General features: G+C 40.8%; 1 protein-coding gene across 1 annotated transcript in view; it reads left to right on the plus strand.

Moving 5' to 3' along the window:
• Positions 1-14,997, plus strand: part of LOC120302357 (sterol O-acyltransferase 2-like) — a 33,217-nt gene extending 18,220 nt beyond the window's left edge. The window contains exons 11-15 of the mRNA XM_039330594.1: positions 3,904-4,001; positions 4,972-5,070; positions 5,467-5,602; positions 6,963-7,108; positions 14,683-14,997. Coding sequence (XP_039186528.1) covers positions 3,904-4,001; positions 4,972-5,070; positions 5,467-5,602; positions 6,963-7,108; positions 14,683-14,733 — 530 coding nt within the window. The 3' untranslated portion in view covers positions 14,734-14,997. The remainder of the gene's footprint in view (positions 1-3,903; positions 4,002-4,971; positions 5,071-5,466; positions 5,603-6,962; positions 7,109-14,682) is intronic.
• The last annotated feature ends 9,858 nt before the right edge of the window (positions 14,998-24,855 follow it).

Genomic DNA, 24,855 nt, shown 5'->3' on the forward strand with positions numbered 1-24,855 from the left:
ATGATTTTATTTGTGTAATGGGATTACAGGATAAGGCTGATTTATCACATTTTAGAGAAAGTGAAGACGTACAACAGATATTTCTCAACTGACAACCATTTGTTTAGTGACGTTCAAAGATACCACAGCACTGAAAAAAGTGACTTACAACCATTTTTCACACTTATGGCTGTTGCAGCATCCCCATGCTCACGTGATCAAAATACATGCCATAAATACTGGCATGTATTTATGATGGTTGCAGTGCCCCAGAGGGTGGCACGATCACCTTTTGCATCCTCCTGACCAGCAAAATCAATGGGAGAAATATCAGACAAGATACAGAAATTAAAGGACTGGAGATTAAAGGTGAAAAATATAAATTACAAGCATTTGCTGATGATTTAGTATTTATCTTAGAAGAACCTTTGGAGATGATTCCTAAACTACTGGGAAAGATAGAACAGTATGGAGAAGTGGCAGGATTAAAAATAAATAAAGAAAAAAACTAAAGTAATAGTCAAGAATCTCACAGATTAAAAAAATGACAGAAAAGACAGAGTTATAGATAGTGAAAAAGTCAAATATTTGGGCATATTGCAAAATGTTCAACAATAAAAGAAGATAACTACATAAAATTATTGAATCAAATAAAATTGGATTTGGAAAGAGGGAGAAATTTGCAACTGTCAATATTAGGAAGAATTTCTACAGTGGAAATGAATGTATTGCCGAAAATTCTATTTTTATTTCAAACAATCCCGATAAATCTTGAAAAAAAATTCTTTCAAGATTTAAATTCATTAATTTTGAAATTTATTTGGCAAGGAAAGAAAGCTAGAATTAAGATTAAAACGTTTTCAAGATGCTAAGGAAAATGGAGGTTTCGTGCTACCGGAGTGGGCTCTGTATAATCAAGCATCTATTTTAACATGGGTGAAAGAATGGATAACTCTTAGAAACAAAAGGTTGTTATATTTGGAGGGACATGATCTACAATTCAGGTGGCATGCTTTCTTATGGTATGGGAAAAACAGAGTTCATAAGTATTTCCAAAATCACTATATAAGGAATGCATTGTTAATAGTATGGGAAAAAATAGAAATAAATTATACCTGAAAATTCCAGAGTGGTTGTCAACTATGGAAGAATTTGTACATACAAACTTGGTAGATTTTGAAAAAAATTTGGACATACAGAGATATTCTAAATCCTGAAGGGAATTTAAAATCTAAACAAGAATTGGAAAATCAGGGTATCAACCTGTCGTGGTGGGCACATTTACAAATGCAAAGTAGATATGAAAAAGACGTTAAACTATTAGGTTTTTATAAAGAACAAACTGTATTTGATAAGATTTTGATAAGAAACTGATCAAGAGTTATGGGAAAGAATTTACAAATTGACAATGTCAACTTTGTATAAAGAAAATTTATATAAAATGTTTTATAGATGGCACTTGCCACCAGTAAGATTAGCAAAAATGTCTAAAAATATGTCAGATAGATGTTGGAAATGTAAACATAATTCAGGCACATATTATCATGTTTGGTGGACCTGAGATAAAGCAAAGAGCTATTGGAAAAAGATACAAACTTGGTTAGAAAAGATATTGGGAGAACATGTAGACTTTAAACCTGAACTTTTCTTATTAGGTATAATGCCAGAAAAGATTAACAAACAAAGCCTATATTTGATTTTGCACATCACAACAGCTGCAAGAATAATGTTTGCGCAATATTGGAAAAATGAAGGAATACCACCAGAGGAAGAAGTAATTTAAAAAATACTGGAATGCGCAGAGATGGACAGATTAACTATGAGATTGAAAGAAAAAGAAGAAACAGAATATTATCAAACTTGGGACTTATTCGATCAATGGCTAGAGGAAAGAAGGAAGGATTGGGAATTAAATATGTATTAGCGTTTTTAAACCCAGATAGCACGTTGTTTGAAAAATTATTATATGTATGTAAGAAAAAAAATCAATAAAATCAGCTTCAGCAGACTTTAGGGAAGATCAGCATCAGTGTTTTTCTGTTTATAAGGGCTTCAGGTATGAGTGTGTCAAATGAGGGTCTTGTGATGAATCAGATGAGAGTCATTAGTGAGATTCTTTTGATGGGTCTAGTGATGGGGAGGTCATATCAGGTCAAAGTCATTGGGAGGTGGACTGCTGTTGGTGGGGGCTTCTGTGGGTTGGATGAGGGTTGGTGCTGTCTCTGGTTGGCTGTGTGGTTGATTTGGATTTTAAGGGGTTCGTAGGCTGGTTGTAGATCCATGTGTATTGATGGAATTGCTTGTGGAGTGCCAGTCTTTGATGAACTCACGAGCACGGTGGGTGATAGCATGGTCGATGATTTTTGTGTTGCTCCAATTGAACTGGTGCTGTTTGGTATCAGTGTAGTAGAGATTGAGGATTTGGGATTGTGGCATTTGACTGCCAAGCCAGTGTTCAGGGAACCTGGTTTTAATTGATGTGATGTTTGTCCCACATAGAATTGGTTGCAATCATTACAGTTGATTTTGTAGATTACATTGTTTCTTTCATCCTTCTGTACCTTGTCTTTGGTTCTGGATAATTCCTGGTGGAATGTGGCAATGGGTTTGTGGGTTATTGCTATTCCTAGGGTTTGGAAAATTCTGGCTGTCATTTCTGACACCGCTCTTGGGTATTGTAGGATTAGTGGACTCTTGTGGTTTGGGTGCTGTGTGTTGGAATAGGAAGTTTTTTGGATAGCCATTATGTAGAAAGACATTAAGCAGCTATTTCTCTTCTGCTTTTCTTAGTGTTGTGGTGCTACAGTTTGTTCTGGCCCTTCTGAAGAAGAACTGATCCATGTGCGTGGGTTTGGGGTAGATGCAGATTTCCAGTTCTCTATTGTCTAGTCTCCTTATGTCGATGTCGAGGAATGGGTGTCTGTTGTCTGTTTCTTCTTTGCATGTGAATTTGATCCCAGGGAATATGTTATTGAATAAGTGGTCTATTTCTTCAATTTGGGAGTGTTTGATGATGACAAATGTGTCATTGACATAGCATATTCAGAATTTTGGTAGGATGGTCAGTAGAGCTATGGATTAAAGCTTAGAGAATGAACCTTCATCTTCAATATTGTGTATGTTCGCTACCTTGAGATATATTCAAATGGTGGGTAAAAATATAATAATAATAACAACACTTACCTGCAAGAAGAACTGGTAAGAGCACAAGATAGACAAATAGTAGAAAATGAAGACACTAAGGTGTTCTGGCACTTTAGAATTAAAGCAGACAAGCATCTGCCACACAACACTTTATGTTAACAATTATCGATAAGACAAAATTCACGAATGAAGGCAAAGTAAGTGTCCCAGGGTAATGTTGCTGGATCCAATCTAGGTAGGTTACCCGGACCAGAGGTTTTGTCTTCCGAGCTTTCCATCTTCAGAAAACTTTCTCTAGCCTAGGCTAGCGTCCAAAAGCTCAAAAGACAAAACCTTTGGTCCCAGTGACTGACCCAGATCAGATCCTACAACAAAAAAGTCTGGATAGTAGACATTGTAGTATCTGGAAAAGCAGAAGAAAAGACAAAGAACTGGAGAAAAATCATAAAATATAAAGACCTGCAAATAGAACAATTGTGGCCAAAGAAAGCACAGATAGTACTAATGGTAATAGGCACCTGGGGTGCAATCCCAAAACATCTGGAGGATAACTTGAAGACCATCAGCACTCACAAAACCACTATCAGTCAATTGCAAAAGGCAGCTTTGCTTGGACCAACCATGACCTAGATGGTTAGATATTCCACTACGATGCTAACCTCTAAAAGTCTAAGCTAAAAGTCTAATTTGATTTGCAGTCGTCTGTCTTAAATCTAAAAGAATAATTGCATTTTTAATCTCTGGGAAGAACTGATGTATTTCTTTACCTCTCTCATTCAGGGATAACTCTGGGAATCATGATGCACTATTTCTTCCTGCACTGCTGGCAAAACATGTTTGCCGAGATCCTGCGCTTTGCAGACCGTTCTTTCTACAAGGTGATAACAAGGAGTGGGGGAGGTTGCAAGAAAGATACAGGGAGTCTGGATTTCATTCCTCATGGATATATTTGAATGGTCCATTGACCACTCCATGAAGAACAGTTTGAAAAACTTCCCAAAGAGTTCTGAGATGTTATGGCTCTAAAAGAAAATCAAATTTTAACTTGCTGAAACAACTATACTGAACAAACTGACATTGAAGTATCAAATTACTTGTAATCAAAGTAATAAATATAGGTGGTTCTCATTTAGCAGTTGGTCACAGTTACAACGATGATGGTAAAGTAAAGTTATGATCAGTCCTCGCATTTACAATCTCTGCAGGTCTGCAAAGCAAAGGAAAGTTGAAGTCAGATTGCAAGCATTTTTATCTATGCTAATTGTTTTAATGGGCTTGCAAAATATTTTACTTTTTGCTTTTGTCATATGGCACCAGAGTCACTTCAGGTGAGATGGGCAACCATGTAAATTTGGCAATAAAGAAATCTGACAAATAAATAACACAACTATTTCCACTTAATGACCACTTAACCACTTTGTTGCTGCTCTCAGTTGTGGTCACTAAATGAAGACTGCCTGTAGAAACTGCCTGTATGTTGAGGGACTGTAAGAGAGATCAAATAACATGTTCTGAAAGACTTTGCAAGATCCCACATGATCCCACATCATTCATCAGCCCTCCCAATGGCTGAAATCTCACCTTTCATGGCCCCCTTGCCCCTCAATCTCACTCCTTCCCTAACACCCAGTTGCACCTGCTTGCTCTCCCACACCCAACAGCAGCCACTTACCTTGCCTGTTTGAGAGTTGCAAATTCCTGCTGGTTTCCCCACTAACTTAATGATGGAAATTCTAATCCCAATTGCCCTTCTAAGTCAAGGACTATCAAGTGTGGATTGTTCTTTTGCTTGCCTAAAATACAGGGATGTTCTAGTTTCATGCTATTTATTCCATTCTCCCTGCGTAGGACTGCTGGAATTCCAGATCATGCTCTGGATTCTTTCGGACATTGAATGTGATTGTACACGACTGGCTGTACTATTATATTTATCAAGATATTCTGCGGGTAGGTAAGGCTGAATTGGGCTATGAGAATAAACTTTGGGGCCAGGAGGAAGAACTTCAGCCAGGGCAATGGTCAACAAGAGATGTCTCAGCCCACAGCAGGATTTGGGGGTAGAACAGCATTTCAGAAGGGATTCTCTCTTGTTCAGAAAATCAAGGACAGAAAAGAAGGAAGTGCTTGCAGACTTGCAAGATTCTATTACTGTAACCTTACAATAAAAGCACTATTATTTGGTTTGGTTTACTGTCTGGAAAACCTGACAGGACTGGAAAGCTTACCAAACCCACCCTATATTATCCCATAAAGTAGATCTGCTGCATGTAATCTCTCTATGCCTGTCTTCATTGTTAATTGGTAAGTACCAAGATGAGGTCTCATGTGCTCCTTCTCTTCCAGCTGTTTGGAGGGAGAGCCCGAGGTGGAGCTATGCTGATTGTCTTCCTTCTCTCAGCGGTTGTCCATGAATACCTACTCACCTTGGCCTTTAGCATGTTCTTTCCTGTCATGTTTGTGCTATTTACCACGATTGGAGGTCAGTACTCCCTCAGGAAATGGACTGAACCTTTACTCAGAGGATTCAAGCAAGGCCGGTAAAAAAATAACGTGGCATGAATTGCTCCTGTGAACCTTCTTCCATTCTGTCCTACCCTCCTCTGGTTTTGGGTTTCCACACTTCCCAAATGGTACACACTTATGTTCCTTTTGATACATTTTTTTTTTTTACCACTGGGAGGTGGAGTTTCTCCAAATTTATTCAGAGTCTTGTGGTGGGTCTTGTGATTCATCTAACCCTAACCCATCACAAGACCCTCACATTATGTGACCCACACCTGGCCCATCACAAAACCTATCACAGGACCCTCCCTTGTGACCCACACCTGAAAACACGGAGACCTTATAAACAGAACACTGACAGTGACATCCCCTAAATTCCACTGAAAAGGTTACATAGCCTGGTAACGAAACCAACAAGCTTGGAGAAGGAAACCTCCACCCCACCTCATCTGCTCCAGATTTATTACTATTATTATTATTTCCAGTATGTTCAGTCATCACAGCCTTCAGACATATTGGCTACAGAATCTTGGGAATTGCTTGCCTCAAACGTGCAGCTTCCTAAATTGGGAAAGACTAGCTAAGGAAAGATTCAGGGCATTATCCTCCCCCACTCCCCGACAGTGTTTCTCAGTGTTTCTTGGGGACTTTAAAATGTGTGAACTTCAGCTCCCAGAATTTCACAGGCAGCATGTGCATTGTATTATTCCCTCAGATGGTGAATTGTATGCTTAGGCTGGAGGCTGCTTTTTCATCCCTGAGAAAATTATTTTGGTGTCGTATTTTTTTCAAATTTTGCTGGTCACTGACTGAATAAACAGTGGTTCTTCCCTGAGAAAAATTAAGATTCTTTATTCCAACAGGAGGGGAAAAAAATAATGTCAAACAATTTTACAAATTAAAAAGCAAGAGCAAAGAGCAAAAACAAAATTAGTAACTGGAAAACAAAATGTTGCTATTTCAGAAGTCCAGTTACAATTCCAAAACAGATGCAAGTACTCTTTTATCTGCGTCCTGATCATGACTAAACTTTAGTTGTAATCAGGATGCAGATAAAAGAGGGACAGGGAAATAGCCTAGGTTCTAGGAGCAGGGAGTTCCATCTACAAGGGTATTGCTTTGAGAATTGTCTTTCCCAAATTATTTTACCTCCATAGGAGTAGGGATGAGGCATACAGTATTGTCTTATAATTAACATGGGAATTGCTGTTATTTTAGATTTGGTAACGAAGAACGTTTCTATTACAAATAACAGTTATTAGAAATCAATAGTTATCCCCTTGGCTCAGTGTGATTGGAATATATACAACTAACCTCTTTTCTGTTTGTTTTCACAGTGTTGCTTAACTTTGTTCTAAATGATAAGAGAAAAAACCCTCTCTGGAACATCATCATATGGATAGGCCTCATTTTGGGCACAACGACCGTTTTCTCATTATACAGCCAAGAGTGGTTTGCACGTGCCCACTGTCCACTCAAGGAGGTGAGTAGATAGTCTACCTATGCGGAGTTAGAATAAGTCTTGGGTTTCCTCTTCATGTTATTTTCCAAGAGGGTCAAGACTACTAGCTGGCATATATCCCAGCTGCTAAAATTAAGGTAAAGAAGATGGGGAATTCAGAAATGCCGGGAACTTGCAGATAAAATTGTTCTAAAGCTATGAGCTGATTCTAATTCTGCTGGTATTGGCAATGGCTAATGGCAGCTCAGGGGATATATTCTGTACCTGTATCTATTAATTGACTTGACTGGCTGACCGATCAATCAACTGACTGGTTGATTTGTGCCATTAAGCTGGTTCTGATTCCTAGTGACAACATAAATAGATCTTCCCTATGTTGAACTATGCCTACTGTTAAGTCCTTGAAGCAAAGGCGAAGGAAGAGGACACATTGCTGTATAACAACCCTTTATTGTGCTTTCAGTCAAAACTCCAACAATGAGCAAAGGCACGCAGGCCTCCTTTTATAGGCCCAGATCCCCGGACATAATAGCAACATCATCAGGCACTTTTTCGCGCCTTGCGCATGCACGCAAGCCGGCGCCACTCAGTCTGGTCCCTGGTAGCTTCTGCAAGCCCGGGACCATTGCAAAGTCCCGAGCCTGCATTTGCATGCTCAGGACACAACACCCCTCCCCCCTATCTTGGAACAATCCTGACAGTCAAACAGGGAAGAGAGTGCCTGAGATTGCCTCCACCCACAATTCCAATCCTTGTTATGTCAACTAAGACACTTAAAATCATAAGTAAAACAAAATACATTATTAGCTAATAACCTTAAGGGTATTAGCCCTGGTAGCTAGTCAGCAACTTCACAAAGTCTGAAAGATATTTGGGAGGGTACTTGGCCCTTTGCGACCTCCTCGGACTGGGAGAGTTTTCTGGTTCTTTTCCTTTGCCCCCTATGCTAGGCAAGCCTGGACATTGCTGCCCGCTTGCCTCAGGAGACCCTGGTATTGTTGCCTGACCTACCTGCTCGCCTGCCCAGCTCAGTAGGTCAGGGCTTTGCTGCCCCGAGTACCTGGTTGATCTGCCCATCTGCTGGTTGGCTGTGCCCTCTGCACTCAATCCAACATCCCTTGGAGGGGTGGTAGTCCCCGGATCCACAATGGACCCTTCTTAGGAGCACTGTCCCTTGAACCCAAGGTCAGCAGATGGATAGTCAGGGGTGGCTACAGGGCCCCAGTATTCAGTGGACCCCAAGGTCAGGCCTGAAGTGCCAGAGTCAGGAGTAGCTTCTCTGTTTGCCCCCTTACAGAAGACTTTCTTCTGGGAGCAATTGCAGAATTTGGCCTGCTCCCCTGCTGTGTTGCCAGTTCTCTTGCAGAATGTGAGTTATTTGGATACCCCCCGGTCAGTCTCCCTGTCTGGAGTATTGCTATCTATGGGTGAATAATGTGGATACCTCCGGTGTGACTCCCTGGCTGGAGTACATATGGGTGTATGAGGTGGCCCCCTGCTCCATGACTTCCTGTTTGCAGCACTTGCAGAACCCCGAGATGGGGGATCAATGACCTCCTCAGAATGCACTCTATAGCCTTCCCCCCCCCCAGTGCAGAGCCAGGAGCGGAAGGGTGTAGATCCAGCCTCGCACGCAGCTGATCTATGTGCCGCCGAATAATGCGGCCGTCAGCCAAGGACACTTCATAGGACAAAGGTCCCGAGACCTTGCAGACCACAGCTGGTATCCAGGCCCGTAGTTCCGAGTCCAGACTGCATCACCCACATGAAGGCACCTTTGTGTTCGTGGATGTGGCACCTGAGACATCACCCGGTCAGGATGCAGTCTGTCCAGCTTAGTAATGAGCCGACAACCCCAGCGGAGTTCAGCAGGACTCTTTCCGGTGGATGTGCAAGGTGTGATGCGATGTGCAAGAAGAAAGTCTGCTAACCTGTGATGCCAGTCACCGTAAGTCAGTCTCTTGAGTGCATCCTTGGTGGATGGGTGGAAAGGAGCCGAAGTTGCATGGTGGATCAGGTTAGCCTGAAGAAAAGTCTGGAACTCAGAAGAAGTGAATTGAGGACCGTTATCTGAAACCAGGACATCTGGAAGGCCATGAGCTGCAAAAATACCTCTTAGTACTTGGATAGTCTTGGCAGTAGTAGTGGAGGTCACAGGAACAACCTCTAGCCACTTGGAATGGCTATCAACAACAACTAGGAAGAATTGCCCCTGAAAGGGCCCAGCATAATCAATATGTACCCTAGACCATGATGTTAGGGTTTCCTCCCACCTATGAACTGGGGCTTGAGATATTTCAGGCCGGGACTGTTGGCACACGTGGCACCCATGTACCTGGGCCTCGATGGCTTTATCAAGGCCAGGCCACCACCAATGGCTGCGTGCAAGCGCTTTCATCCTGACTATCCCAGGGTGTCCCTCATGTAGAGAGATTAAAATTCTAGATCTCAATGAGGTAGGGATTACTACCCTACTTCTCCATAACAGGCAACCCTTGAAAGTGGAAAACTCATGCCTCTTATGCCAGAAACTTTGGAACTCAGTATCAGGGCACTTTTCAGGCCAACCTGACAACAACCATGACAATACACATGTAAGTGTGTGATCAGTGGCAGTTTCTGCAGCCACATCCCTAACATTGAGGGGAGACTCAGGCAATTCTTGAATGGACAGAATATTAACAGCTGGAGCAGGGTCAGGCTCCAAGACTGGCAGGGGTAATCTACTCAGGCCATCAGCACGATCCATTTCCTTTCCAGGTTTGTGAATCAGCGTGTAGTCATATGCTTACAAGAAAATGAACCATCTCAGCATACGGGGAGAAAGGATATGCTGTTTGGTCATGGTAAACAACCCCAGCAGTGGCTTATGGTCCATATAGACCGTGAAGTGGCAGCCGTATATGAAATCATGAAATTTCCTAATGCCAGCCACAATGGCCAGCACTTCTCTGTCAATCTGAGCGTAATTACACTCAGCAGAAGACAGTTTCCTAGAATAATAAGCCACAGGGACCTGTGTCCCATCAGCCATCAGATGGCTAAAAATTGCCCCTACTTCATAAGGAGAAGCATCGCAGGCAATGCAAACAGGTAGTTGCTCATTGAAGTGAGCTAGTACAGCATTAGAAGTCAGCAAGGCTTTAACCTCATTGAAATTTTTTTCATGGACCTTAGTCCACTGCCAACAGGCTTGTTTGTCTAAGAGCCTATGCAAAGGCTCAGCTATAGCAGCTTTATGTGGCAGAAATGCATGGTAGAAGTTCAAAAGGCCCCAAAAGGCTTGTAGTTCACCCTTAGACTTAGGGCTTGGGGCCTGCTGAATGGCCTTTAATTTAGCTTCAGAAGGGTGAATGCCTTGAGCATCTATCCTGAATCCCAAAAAGTCAGTAGAATTGACTCCTATCTTACACTTGTCTTTTTTTAACTTAAGGCCTGCTCTTCTAAAACGAAGTAAGACAGCCCTTAATCTCTCTGCCAAGTTTTGAGATGATTCCCCTGCAATGAGGACATCATCAAAATATGGGCAGACTCCAGAAATACCCCTCAATGTGTTTTCCATGACACTTTGGAAAATGCCAGGGGCTACATTCACCCCAAATTGCAATCTCTTTACCTTAAAAGCCCCTCTATGGGTCACAATTGTTTGAGCTTCAGCAGCTGCCTCATCAACAGGCAACTGTTGATAGGCCTGTGCCAGGTCAAGTTTCACAAAAATGCACCCCCCTTTTAGGGAAGCCAGAATGTGACTTCTACAGGTATTGGATAAGCATGTTGCTATAGTGCCTTGTTTAGTGTGCACTTGTAATCTGCACAAATACGTATGTCCCCATTAGCCTTAAGAGGCATTACTATGGGAGTTTCCCAAGGTTCCAAGATGCCCTGCTGGAGCAATTTGTCCAGTTCAGCATCAATCTTGCCTTTGAGGGCAAAAGATACCCTCCTAGGCTTGACCCTAATGGGTGTTATGGAAGGATCTAATCGTAATGAAACTGGAGGCCCCTTATAGATTCCAAGCTCAGAACTAAACACATCTGCAAATTCCTTGCAGACTTCTGCAAGACTTAACGTTTGCAAATGGTGCAGCCCGATGACCTGGATTCCCAGAGCCTCAAACCAATCGAGTCCAATGAGACTCGTGCGTTCACTCCCAACAACCAACACATCTAAGGGACCCTCAAAATCCTTGTACTGTACCTTAAGGGTGGCCTCCCCCTTAACACACACCTTAGAATTCTGAAAGTCCGTGAGTATCACGTTGGATGGCCTGAGTTTAACTCGAAGGCCACTGCTGCTACAAATCTTCCTGAATGTGTTGAGGGAAATTATGGAAAGAGCGACCCAGTGTCCAATTCCATGGATAAAGGGACCCCTGCAACCTTACTTTAAGGGACAGTTTCTTCTTTAGGGGTTTATGTGTGCCTGTCCTGAGAACACTTCTGCGTGTTGCGAAGAAACCCACCCTATTTTGGCTGGGGACCCTGGTACCTTTCAGATGCAATTCTTCTCTAGGTTGTACCTTCTGATGACCCAAACAGACGGATGCGATGTGGCCTTGCCTACCGCATGCCCTGCAAATGGCGGAACGGAACCGGCAGTCAGCTCGCTTGTGGCGTCCTCCATACCCGAACCATTGAAGGACCATTGAAGCCTTTTCTGTGTGTTCCTTCTGTCTCCTTCCAGCTGCCTGGTAAAGCTTGTCCACCTCATCTTCAGGAACTTCTTCCAACTCTTCTCACACGTTCTCCTGGTGGATGGCAACGGTCTCCGGAGAGCTTCTGTTGAACCACATGTTCTTGACTGCCCCTCCTGTTGCTTCCTCTGCTGTAACCTCTCGCAGAGCATCTTGGAAAGAGACATCTTCCTTAGTGAAGATCTTTTGCTGTAAGTCTCTATTCCTTAACCTGCATACAAAACGGTCGCGCAGCCTATCTTCTAAGTCTTTAAACTCACACGGTCTGGCTGCTTGTCTCAACACCACAATAAAGTCTTTAGCAGATTCTCCTGCCTTCTGATCCCTTTGTTCAAACATCTGCCTCCATGCAATGACGGACAACTTGGGCTGGAAATGCTCCTTTAGAAGCTTCATTAAATCCGTGTACGTTACACCTTCCAGAGAAGCAGGAGCCACTAGATTTTCAGCGATCTCAAAAGTCTCTTGTCTGCATACACACAACAATGTGGCAGCCTTCAGCCCATCTTCACGAATTTGGTTGACTCTGAAATAGTTCTTCACCCTCACAACGTATGAGTCCCATCTTTCCGGGTGTGCGACGTCAAACTCTGACAAGCGGTCAATCTTCGCCATTGTAGCTTGTGCTTCATCACTCACTTCTTCAGGGAAAGAGTCTTTCAGCCAAACTCACCCTCCAGCGACACTGTACTGGCAGGATGGATGCTGATTTTAACGCTGTTTTTCCCCTTTCAGGACTTCTTTTGGGTGAGTCTTATAGCTTTCTTCTATTTTTCTTGTGAAGGATCCCACCCTCGTCGCCAGTGTTAAGTCCTTGAAGCGAAGGCGAAGGAAGAGGACACATTGTTGTATAACAACCCTTTATTGTGCTTTCAGTCAAAACTCCAACAACGAGCAAAGGCACGCAGGTCTCCTTTTATATGCCCAGATCCCCAGACATAATGGCAACATCGTCTGGCACTTTTTCGTGCCTTGCACATGCGTGCAAGCCGGCACCACTCAGTCTGGTCCCGGGCAGCATTTGCAAGCCCGGGACCATTGCAACATCCTGAGCCTGCATTTGCATGCTCAGGACACAACACCTACCTGTTCTTTTAAGTCTCCCAACAGGCAGTCATAGCCGGTATAATTGACTCCACCCACTTTGCTGCTGATCCTCCTTCTCTTCTCTTTCCTTCCTTCTTTTCCAATGTTATATATTCCTAGCATTATTCACCTGTATCTATGCTAGCTCGTAAATAAATATGTATTTGATTTTTATCCTGCTTTTATTTCTGGTCAGCTCAAGGCACTATATATATCTAATGTTCCCGCTTCCTATTTTCCCAACAACAAACCTGTGAGGTGGGCTGGGCTGACTAGACCCAAGTCACTCAGCTTACTTTCATCCCTAAGGGAAGCCTAGAATTAACTGTCTCCTGATTTCTAGGCCAGTACCTGAACCACTACCTCAAACTGGCTCTTAAGTTTAAAAATTCTATCTCATCACTATTGGGAAAAACAAGGGCTCAGAATACTTATTTGCATGTATTTGAAAACTACAATAGATGTTATTAAAAATGAGAGCACAATGGTTTCAATTTTTGTTGTTTTCAGATATAAAGAGAGTGATAAAGCAGGGGGAAAAATATCTGTAATTTGGCTGGAACCATTTAATTAAGGATTGTTTGATTATTACTTAATATTACTTTATTAAGATTATGCCTGAATCACCTTTTGGCTTCAAAACATTAAAATACTCCAATCAATAAAAATAAAGAACAAATAATATTTCACATTGGTTGCACTTAGGGGGCATTTCAGTATGTGAAAAAAAAAGCACCTGACTGTTATTGATACATGAATGCTGCAAAGGTCTTCATTGTTTTATTTTCATTCATTCCTTTTCATTCTATGGAGCCCTGAACAGGAAAAAAGACCAAGCCAAAGGTCCATTGAGAGCAGCAGATATGCCCAATCTGTTGCCAACCATGTATGCTGGCTCGGATTGGGAATCCAGCACATTCTGGAGATCCCAGGTTCCATAAGGTTTTAATGCAAGATTCTGTTCTACAGCCTAGTCAGAGATGCTCACCTGTAGGGAGTCAAAGCAAACCTTTCTTTCTTCTCCTCATAACAGTAGCTGCAAAAGGTGCTCTCCAATATGCAGTATTGAAAATTCTAGGTCAGTGATGGCGAACCTTTTAGAGACCGAGTGCCCAAACTGCAACCTAAAAGCTACTTAGGCATTGTCGTGGCCCATTGGCTGGGTGTGGCCAGTTGGGTGGATGTGGCCCATTGAGTGGGCACAGCTGCGGTGGTAATGGCAGACTGGGTGGGACTAAAAAGTTAAATCAATCAATTCCAACTTTGCAAGCTTTTTTTTTCACACGAGGTTGAAATTGACTGTTTTTGGGTTTTTTTGCACACGGCGGCGGAGGCCTAAAGCGAAAAGGTTTTATAAAACCCAGCTGAAGGCCTAGGACTGGGGCGATGGTGCGCGTGCCCACAGAGAGGGCTCTGAGTGCCACCTCTGGCACCCGTGCCATAGGTTCGCCACCACTATTCTAGATCTAAGATCCTTTGATAAGTAACATCCTCCAAGTACGGGCTACGTTGATTTGCTTCCAGGAGCTGAAGGGCCTGAGAAGCGAAACTGCCAGAACCAGATCCTGCATCCTGGGAGAGGCTAGGCCTGCAATTCAAATCTCTCCAGTGCTACCTTCAACATTGCTGAGACTTTGGGAGTATTGTGCTAATGGGCTCCTGATTGTGTTGGAATATATGTATATATAGTTGATCTTGTTGACCCAGATCTAAGCATGTGATTAGCAGGAATTCTTGTATTATTTTGTCTTATGGCAGTTCTTTCTCTTCCGCCTATTGTCTTTCTTTTGACATAATCATCATTTTCTTTTTTCAGAAGACCTTCTGGCGGCTAGTGACTCCACGTTCCTGGTCTTGCCACCAATAAGCAGCTATTTCCAGCCTACCCTATCCTACTTTGCTTTAGAAATGACTTCTGACAAAGATAACACATTACTCTGCTGCTTTGGCAAGAGGACTCTCAGCACATCAGGCGTCTCTTCCACTCCCTCCATGAAAAGCTGTATTTGGCAATTCCTCACCTGAGGGTGCTAAAATTTGGTTTGCAGGTTCAAAGGCTCTCACCTAATGGAGACAAAGAAATGTAGCATTTAACAAAATATCTATAAAGATCCAAGCTGTGTCAAGTCCATGGGCCTTCTTGATGTTCAAGTTCCATGGGAAAAGGGCTAAGGAAAATTTGTAAATGACAATCTTTGATTGCCTCCAAGACTTGCAAAGCAATCTCTCTTTCTTAACCTATTTAAAAGAAAACACAAGAGCTCCACCATGAAATATAGGTTATCCCACCTCCTAGCTTCAATCCAAACTCTGTTGCTTTTAAATCAATAGGCAGCTTTCCAGATACTGGTGAAGTACAGCTCCCATTAGGTCCATTGATGAGGAATGATGGGTACTTAAAGTGCAACAATACCAGAGGTACTGCTTGTATTTCCTACCATTATACTTTCATTCAACATTTTATTTCTAGCAGTGAATGAAAGGAGCCTGACATACCACCAGCAATATCCATTCAATGTCTACTGTATTGTGTGAATGATTTTTGAAACTATATTTGGAGAAAAGGGATCTCCAAACCACAAGAGAATAGACTGCAGTATGAGACAAGGGTAAAGCCACCTGTTCACCCTGCCATATTTCCCTTTTTTGTATATATAAAGATTTTATTGGTGTTTTTTTTCATCACCATATGTTAATTTTTTCAATCAACAAGTTGTCTGGAGTTTGCTATGCTAATACATGTTCAATTCTTAATCCTTCATTCTTTCCTCTAGCCAAAAATAAAATAAATTCTAAATTTGATAGTAGTCTGTATCTTCTTTATCTTTCAACCTCATAGTTAATCTGTCCATCTCTGCACATTCCAATATTTTCCTGATTACTTCTTCCTCTGATGGCAGTCCTTCATTCTTCCAGTATTGTGCAAAAATTATTCTTGCTGCTGTAGTAATGTGTAAGATTAAATATAATTTCTGCTTATTAGTCTTTTCAGGCATAATACCTAGTAAAAAAAGTTCAGGTTTAAAATCCACTTGTTCACCCAATATGTTTTCTACCCACATATGTATCTTTCTCCAATAGGCCTTTGCCTTACCACATGTCCACCAAATGTGATAATAGGGTGTCTATGTTATGTTTACATTTCCAACATCTATCTGACATATTTTTAAACATTTTTGCTAATCTTGCTGGTGGTAGGTGCCATCTATAAAACATTTTATACAGATTTTCTTTGTATGAAGTTGACATTGTTAATTTATAGTTTCTCTCCCATCACATTTGCCATTTTTCTAATTCTATATCATAGCCCAAAATTTTTGCCCATCTTGTCATTGTTTCTTTCACTTGTTTACTTTCCATATCCAAAATTAACAAAAAGTTATACATTTTCTTGATTAATTTCTCATCTGAGGTTAACAAAATCTTATCAAACACAGTTTGATCCTTGTAAAATCCATACATTTTTACATCTTTTTCATATCTACTTTGTATCTGTAAATGTGCCCATCAGGACAAGTTAATTCCCTGATTTTCCAATTCTTGTTTAGATTTTAATTTCCCATCAATATCTAGAAAATCTTTATATGTCCATATTTTTTCAAAGTCTACCAAGTTCGGATGTATAAATGCCTCCATCATTGATAACCACCCTGGAATTTTTAAATATATTTTAGCTTTAATTTTTTCCCATACTGTTGGCAAGGCATTTCTTATAAAATGATTTTGAAAGTACTTATGGACTCTGTTTTTCCTGTACCATAAGAAAGCATGCCACCCCAGTTGTAAATCATGTCCCTCTAAATACAATAAACTTTTATTTCTAAGTGTTATCCACTCTTTCACCCATTTAACGCAGATGCTTGGTAATACAACGTCCATTCCGGCAACCCAAAACCTCCATTTTCCTTAGCATCTTGTAATGTTTTCATCTTAATTCTAACTTTTTTCCCCTGCCAAATAAAGTTCAAAACCAATGAATTTAAATCTTGAAAGAATTTTCTCTCAAGTTTTATCAGAATCGTTTGAAATAGAAATAAAACTTTTGGCAACACATTCATTTTTACTGTAGCAATTCTTCCTAATATTGACAGCTGCAGATTATTCCATCTTTCCAAGTCTAGCTTTATTTGCTTCAATAATTTTGTATAATTGTCTTCTTTTATTGACGAACACTTAGCTGAAAGATGAATACCTAAATATTGAACTTTTTTCACTATTTGTACCTCTGTTTTCCCTAGTATTTGCCTTTTTTGTTTATCTGTGTGGTTCTTTACTATTACTTTGTTTTTTCTTTACTTATTTTTAGTCCTGCCATTTCTCCATATTCTTCTATCTTTCCCCATAGTTTAGGAATCATCTCTAAAGGTTCTTCCAAGATAAACACTAAATCATCAGCAAATGCTTGTAACTTATATGTTTCATTTTTTATTCCAATCCTTTAATTTCTGTGTCCTGTCTTATCCTTCTATTTAGTACTTCCAAAGTAAAGATAAATAATAATGGAGATAGTGGACACCCTTGTCTCGTAACCATGCCATGTTTCTCATCCAAGGAGAAATACAGTACAATATTTTTTTTAAAAAACCTTTGATCACAATCCTGATGGTGCTTTAATTGTTTCTCTCAATGTAACAAGAAAGTGACATATTTTGTTTCACTGCAGAGGCTGAAGCATTGTCTGCAGAGTATTTGGATGTGTGCACAGCATTAAGTCATATGGATTTTATTCAAAATGATGCTAAATAGGCAATCAAGAGAACATTCTTATTGTTAGCACAAGGTTTGTATAGCTGTTTCTACAGTTATGTTTTTAATATTGGAGGAAAGGGCAGGCACTTTGAATAAAAGTGTGTTGACATTCATAATGCCACTTGTGTAAATTTTTAAAACAGATACTCTTCTATGTTAGTGTTATCAGATCTCTCTAATTTTCTGTTACTCTGCTGCCTGATTCGCAAATTATATTAAATCAGTTTTGGCTTAAACTAACCAAGGAGAGAAGCAACCTAGAACTAAGGAGAAACTTCCTGACAGTTAGAACAATTAACCAGTGGAACAACCTGCCTCCAGAAGCCGTGAATGCTCCAACACTGGAAGTTTTTAAGAAGAGACTGGACAGCCATTTGTCTGAAATGGTATAGGGTTTCCTGCCTGAGCAGGAGGTTGGACTAGATGACCTCCAAGGTCACTTCCAACTTTATTATTATTATTATTGTGGATCATTGCACAGTCAGCCAGATGTTCAGACTGGATTTGGCATTTTGTCTACCTATCGAGTCCTTACCCAGGACCTGGGATAGGCAGATGTGGATGTTTGATGATATTACAGATATCGTCGCAGGATGGAAGCAGTTCCTAGTAAGGCTGCCTTTTGCAATTGACGAATAGCGAATTTGTCAATGCCAATGGTGTTCAAGTGGTGCTCCAGTTGTTTTGGGATTGCACCCAAGGAGCCTATTACTATTGGTACTACCCTTGCTTGCTTTTGCCACAGTCTTTCTATTTCTATTTGTAGGTTTTTGTATTTTGTTATCTTCTCCAGTTCTTTCTCGTCTATTCTGCTGTCTCCAGGCACTGCCACATCCACTATCCAGACTTTTTTTTAATATTATTATTATTATTAAGCTCGCCTTAATGAATCAAATGGAATTGACAGTATTTATACAATCGACTCAGAGCCAATTTATAGTAGTCGTTAACTCATCAGACTGGATACTGGGAGACCATGAATTCTAGTTCCGCCTTGGACTCAAAGCCACGTGGATGACCTGTGACCAGCCACTCTCTCAGCCCTAGGAAGGATGTAATGGTGAACCATTTCTGAAAAACCTTGCCAAGAAAACTTGCCAAGGGACTTGTCCAGGCAGTTTCCAAGAATTGGACACATTTGAATGGAAGAAAAAAAATCCACCAAGGCATAAACTATAGTTCACAAATTATTCTGGCTACAATTGTGTAAAACCAAACCACACTGTAGACATATTCATATTTCTCAGAAACAATTTTAACCAGAATGGTACAAAAGTATGTGCAAGTTTTGAGAGGGCAATGTTAAAAAAACAATGAAGCAGAAAATAGCAGAAAATCTAAAACAATGGTATCTCATTCACTTTCTAGCCCATCTCAAATGATTATTATAAAACGAGAGAAAGAGAATCAGCTATACTGTCCGTCACTTCTTTAAGGAAGTGATAATTAAGAATTGATGTCCCAGGAAAACAGACTCCCCCAAAATAGGTTATAAATTAATTAACATTATGCAGACTATCATCCTTAGTATAATTAATAAATTATTATAAATTTTATATACATATAAATTTATGTGGCTGCTCATCACTCATAGGTGACTCTGGGTGGCAAGCAATTAAACAAGGAATAATGTTTAAAAATAACAAACAGCATTAAAAGCAACATGGAAAACATTACAAGCATTAAATATATTGCCTTGGAAGAATTAATTTTCCTTTCCAGAGGCAAGAGCCTAGAATGGCGTCCATGAGGAAAGAATTATTTCTACTTCTTCTCATCTGTGATTTGAGAATAGGCCTGAATTGCTGTAATTTTGATCAGCTTGACTTAACTGAGACTACTATCTTATTACTTAAGGGGGACTGTACTTAAGCATCAACTTTGATACCCTTTTGATGAATTGGAAAATCCCAGTTTTCCTACCATTTCCTTGCTCATAGTAAAAATTCAAATCAAAAACTTTTGTTATGACCATACAACTGAAAATGTGCCCCTTGCTGTTTGCTGATTCCCAGAATGTCAGTGTTCTGTATTGAGATGCTGCTCTGATAGCATTAAATCTGTCTCTGATGTCCCAAAGGTGCTTTTTCACAAGGCAACTGGACTTTATTTTTCTTTGAAGACATTTCGCTTCTCATCCAAGAAGCTCATCCAAGAAGAAATACTTCTTGAGCTGAAGAAGCTTCTTGGGTGAGAAGCAAAACATCTTCAAAGAAAAACAAGAAAGTCTAGTTGCCTCCTGAAAAAGCACCTTTGGGATAATAACTATGACCTAGATGTCTGAGAATCTCCATAGACATCTGTCTCCAATGGTTCTGTCACATCATACAGCGCTAGCATGTAAAACATTGCAGCAGTGAAGTTTCCTTTTGCTTCTGGTCACTTCAGCAGCTGGACATCTTTTCAGCTTCTCTTGGGCCATTATCTTAAGCAGGAGAGCTATTTGTAGGTACACAACTTACTCTCTGATCTTCCAGAGCAGTTCACTAGGCATTTTGCAACTTGGCAAGTTCATCATCCAGCATAATGGAAACATCCTGATTGTGTGTCCATGTGGTTTCCTTGGCACTGTTGGCAAAATACTTACTGCATCTCTAGCCATCTTGCAATGCTAATTAGAGCAATGTTTCTTAGGGATCCACAAAATCAAAATTATTATTATAAAATTATTATTATTTAATAATATTAAAATCCCAATTGTGAGAAGCAGCAGCAGCAAACACATCAGTTTAATTTTTTTTTAATCTAGTAAATATCAATAAATATAACCCATATAAACAAAAGTTTTTTGGGGGATCTTTCTTAATTTTAAAAGTACAAAGGGGTCCTCAGAGAAAAAAGTTTTAAAAAACCGCTGAATTAGAGTATTGGCATTTGAAATGCCAGCCCTTTTGGAGGGAACCAGGCCCAGGTAAGCTGGAGTAGAGACCTATCCGGGTGATTTTATTTTTCCCCAATACGTATCAGAGCGGGAGTGCTGTTCCCGCACTACCAACTGTATACAGTATTGAGATTTAGCGCGTTCATCTGTAGAACCCGATTATTAATTGTGAGTGAGGCAGAGGGAGGAAGTTTACACCTGAGTGCTTTTTTGTTGAGTTTTTTTTTTTTTAAAAGATCCAGGAAATCTTGACTCCTCTTCCACTCTTTAGTTTCACCACTCGAACATGAATCTCTTTCGATCAGGCGGGGGGAGGGGGGAAGTTCTGAAAGAGAAAGGGAAAGGAACCATCTTCTCGCGCGCGCCCTTTGTTCTCCCGGGCTCATTTTCCCGCCGCGCTGGACATCAGGCCTGGCAGTGGCGTTTCGATCCGCTCCCCGACCCGACCCTTCGCTAAGCCCGCCCCATCAACCCCACGAACTGAAAAGTGGTCATGGACGGCAGACAGAGATTGCTGGGAATCCTTGAGGAGCTGTCAGACGAGGAGCTCAAGACGTTTGTTTTTTTATTGCCCGACGCCATCCCGGGCGGGAAAAGGGACACTGATTCTCGGGTGGATCTAGCGAAGCTGATCCTGCGATATTACCCCGAAAGAATCTCAGATGTCCTCGTCGACGTATTAAACAGAATTCCAAGGAAAGATCTCGTCTTGCGACTTCAGGGCGAACCGAAAGGAAGGGGTCCACGGCGTGACAGGACCGAAGAAGAAAGGGAAGCGGCGGCGGCGGCGGCGGCAGTGGCGGGTAAGCATAAAGGCTGTCAAGCAGCCGCACACTGAGCTCAATAGAGACCAAAAGTTGCTGTCCTCAACTTTATGCAGGATTATTAAGGGTAACAGGGCACTTACCGGTAGCAATAATCACCTCTGCCCAATTGCCCATATAGCAAATTGCAAATACAGAAATGTAGTTCCATGCTGCAGCCCTTTTTTTTATTTATTTATGTAAGAATATTGGTCATCCATTGTACTGTCTTTACTTTGAGTGCCCCTTCTGTCACAATCTGGAGACTCATTGCGTTTTACAATGAGTGCAGGGAAGGAAAGGCTTTCAAATATTCTCGAGTTCTTTAAAATAATCCAGAACAATTGAGACATATGCAGAAGACAGCTGGGGATGGAAATGGGGAGACAGAAGAGAGTGGGAAAAGTATGGAAATTAGTTTGAATATTGTTGGTCGCAAGACCTGCATTTAAACCTAGTCACTGGGACTGGGATTATTACTGCTAAGTGTCCTTTCTATTTATAACTGAGGAGGAATTGCGAAGAAAAAGAGAGGATACACTTTTTAATAATAAAGCGGATACTAAAAGGATGGAAAGAGTAAATCTATGTTAACATAGATCAGGATACCCATAGAAGTTAATATTTATATCTCAGAGTTGAACTGACACCCCCCCCCCAATCTTGGGAAATAGCCCGAGTTTCCAAAGATGAAGTGAGGAAAGCCAAGGCTCAAGATGAACTATGGCTTGCAACTAAAGTCAAAAATAACAAAAAAAAAGCTTCTTTCAACATGTAAAAAACAAGAAAAAAGTGAAGGAAATGATTGGTCCATTAGTGGGGGAAAGTGGCAAGGTGACAAGCAACAGGGAGAAAGCAGAACTATTTAACTTGTTTTTTGCATCTGTCTTTACACAAAGGGAAAAAACAGACCAACCTACCAAAAATAATGCCATAAAAAACAGAATAGAAACGCAAGTTAAGATAGGCAAGAAAACGATAAGTGAGCACCTGTACAGCCTAGACAAGTTCAAATCGCCAGAACGAGATGGATTACACCCCAAGGTTCTCAAGGAACTGGCAGACGTGATCTCAGAACCATTGAACTATATTTTTCAAAGATCCTAGAGCACTGGGGAACTACCGGAGGATTGGAAAAGAGCTGATGTAGTTCCCATCTTCAAAAAAAGGGGGGAAAAATGGACCCAGGAAATTACAGACTTATCAGCCTGACCTCAGTACTTGGGAAAGATAATCAAACAACAAATCAGCGAATACCTATAGGCAAATAAAGTCATTACTAAAAGCCAACATGGGTTTCTCAAGAACAGATCATGCCAGACAAATCTTATCGCATTCTTTGACCAAGTGACAAAATTAGCGGACCAGAGGAATGCTGTGGATATAATTTACTTGGACTTCAGTAAGGCATTTGATAAAGTAGATCACAACCTACTACTTGATAAGATAGAAAAATGTGGATTAGACAGCATCACCACCAGATGGATTCGTAGCTGGCTGACCAGCTGTACTCAGTGTGTGGTCCTCAATAGAACCGCATCTACATGGAGGGAAGTGTGTAGTGGGGTGCCCCAGGGCTCTGTTCTGGGCCCAGTGCTCTTTAACATCTTCATCAACGATTTGGACGAGGGGATAGATAGGGAACTCATCAAATTTGCAGATGACACCAAGCTGGCAGAACCAACACTCCAGAAGACAGGCTTAGAATACAGGAGGATCTGGACAGACGTGAACAGACTCTAACAAAATGAAATTCAGTGTGAAAAAAGTAAGGTTCTACATCTAGGCAAGATAAACCAAACGTACAGGTATTATATAGGAAGTACCTTGCTCAACAGTAGTAACTGTGAGAGGGACCTCGGAGTCCTAGTGGACAATCACTTAAATATGAGCCAGCAGTGTGCTGCAGCTGCCAAAAAGGCCAACACAGTGCTGGGCTGCATTAACAGAGGGATAGAATCAAGATCATGTGAAGTATTAATACCACTTTACAATGCTTTGGTAAGGCCACACTTGGAATACTGCATCCACTTTTGGTCACCATGATGTAAAAAAGAAGTTGAGACTCTAGAAAGAGTACAGAGAAGAGCAATAAAGATGATTAGGGGACTGGAGACTAAAGCATATAAGGAAAGGCTGCTGGAATTGGGTATGTCTAATTTAATGAAGAGAAGGACTAGGGGGGACATGATAGCAGTGTTCCAATATCTCAGGGGTTGCCACAAAGAAGAGGGAATCAAGCTATTTTCCAAGGCACCTGAAGGCAGGACAAGAAGCAATGGATGAAAACTAATCAAGGAGAGAAGCAACCTAGAACTAAGGAGAAACTTCCTGACAGTTAGAACAATTAACCAGCGGAACAACCTGCCTCCAGAAGTGGTGAATGCTCCAACACTGGAAGTTTTTAAGAAGAGACTGGACAGCCATTTGTCTGAAATGGTATAGGGTTTCCTACCTGAGCATGGGGTTGGACTAGATGACCTCCAAGATCCCTTCCAACTTTATTATTATTATTATTGATCATCGCACAGTCAGCCAGATGTTCAGATTGGATTTGGCATTTTGTCTACCTATCGAGTCCTTACCCAGGACCTGGGATAGGCAGATGTGGATGTTTGATGGTATTACAGATATCGTCGCAGGATGGAAGCAGTTCCTAGTAAGGCCGCCTTTTGCAATTGACGAATAGTGAATTTGTCAATGCCAATGGTGTTCAAGTGGTGCTCTAGTTGAACACTATTGGAGCACCACTTGAACACTATTATTATTATTATTATTATTATTATTATTATTATTCTTGCCCTTGATCACGAACTGATCACAGGAAATGTTTTGTGACATTGTATTATGTTACGATAATTTTTATTATAAATTGTTCTATAAATTTTGTCAGATTTCAGTTCCACAGGAGTCATAGATCCTAGATTTTGGATGCATTCTGTAAGGAAACCCATTTGTGGTTCCTTGTTTCAAAAGGTTTTACCCTATGGTGCACCGTTTCATCTAATTAAAAGTTACAGACACAAAGGTTTAGTAGTATACAGATACAAGGCTCACGACTGTAATCAACACGTAGTCATTATATAGCTTGTGGTATATGTGTTTGTGCCTTCAAATTGGTACTCATGATGACGGCATGAACAAATTCATACAGGTTTTTTGGCAACATTTATGGAAGTGATTTTCATTTTCTTCTTCCTAAGCCGGAGATAGAATGGGTGATCGAAAGTTCATGTAGGTGATTTCATGTCTAAGGACTAAAATTCAGTCTCCCAATTTCTACCATGATGCATTTAACTGCTATGCCAAACTGACTCTCTTGTGGTTTTTACAATTTAATTTTTTTATAAAGCTTGTTGTGGGGAGCGTATCTAGATATCCCGAGTCCACATACTGTATAATGATATGCCCAAATTAAAATAATTTAACAATAAAATCCCTGCTCAGTTGCCTAGGAATACAGCAAGCAGATGGCTTATTTTTTATCTTTATTCTATGTATCACATAAAAAGTAGATTATAATCCAGCACTTTTTATGACCTTAACTACCATCATA

The sequence above is a fragment of the Crotalus tigris genome, unplaced genomic scaffold, assembly GCF_016545835.1.
Source record: "Crotalus tigris isolate CLP2741 ecotype Arizona unplaced genomic scaffold, ASM1654583v1 scf7180000024429.2167931701:2281839, whole genome shotgun sequence".
Classification (NCBI taxonomy): domain Eukaryota; kingdom Metazoa; phylum Chordata; class Lepidosauria; order Squamata; family Viperidae; genus Crotalus; species Crotalus tigris.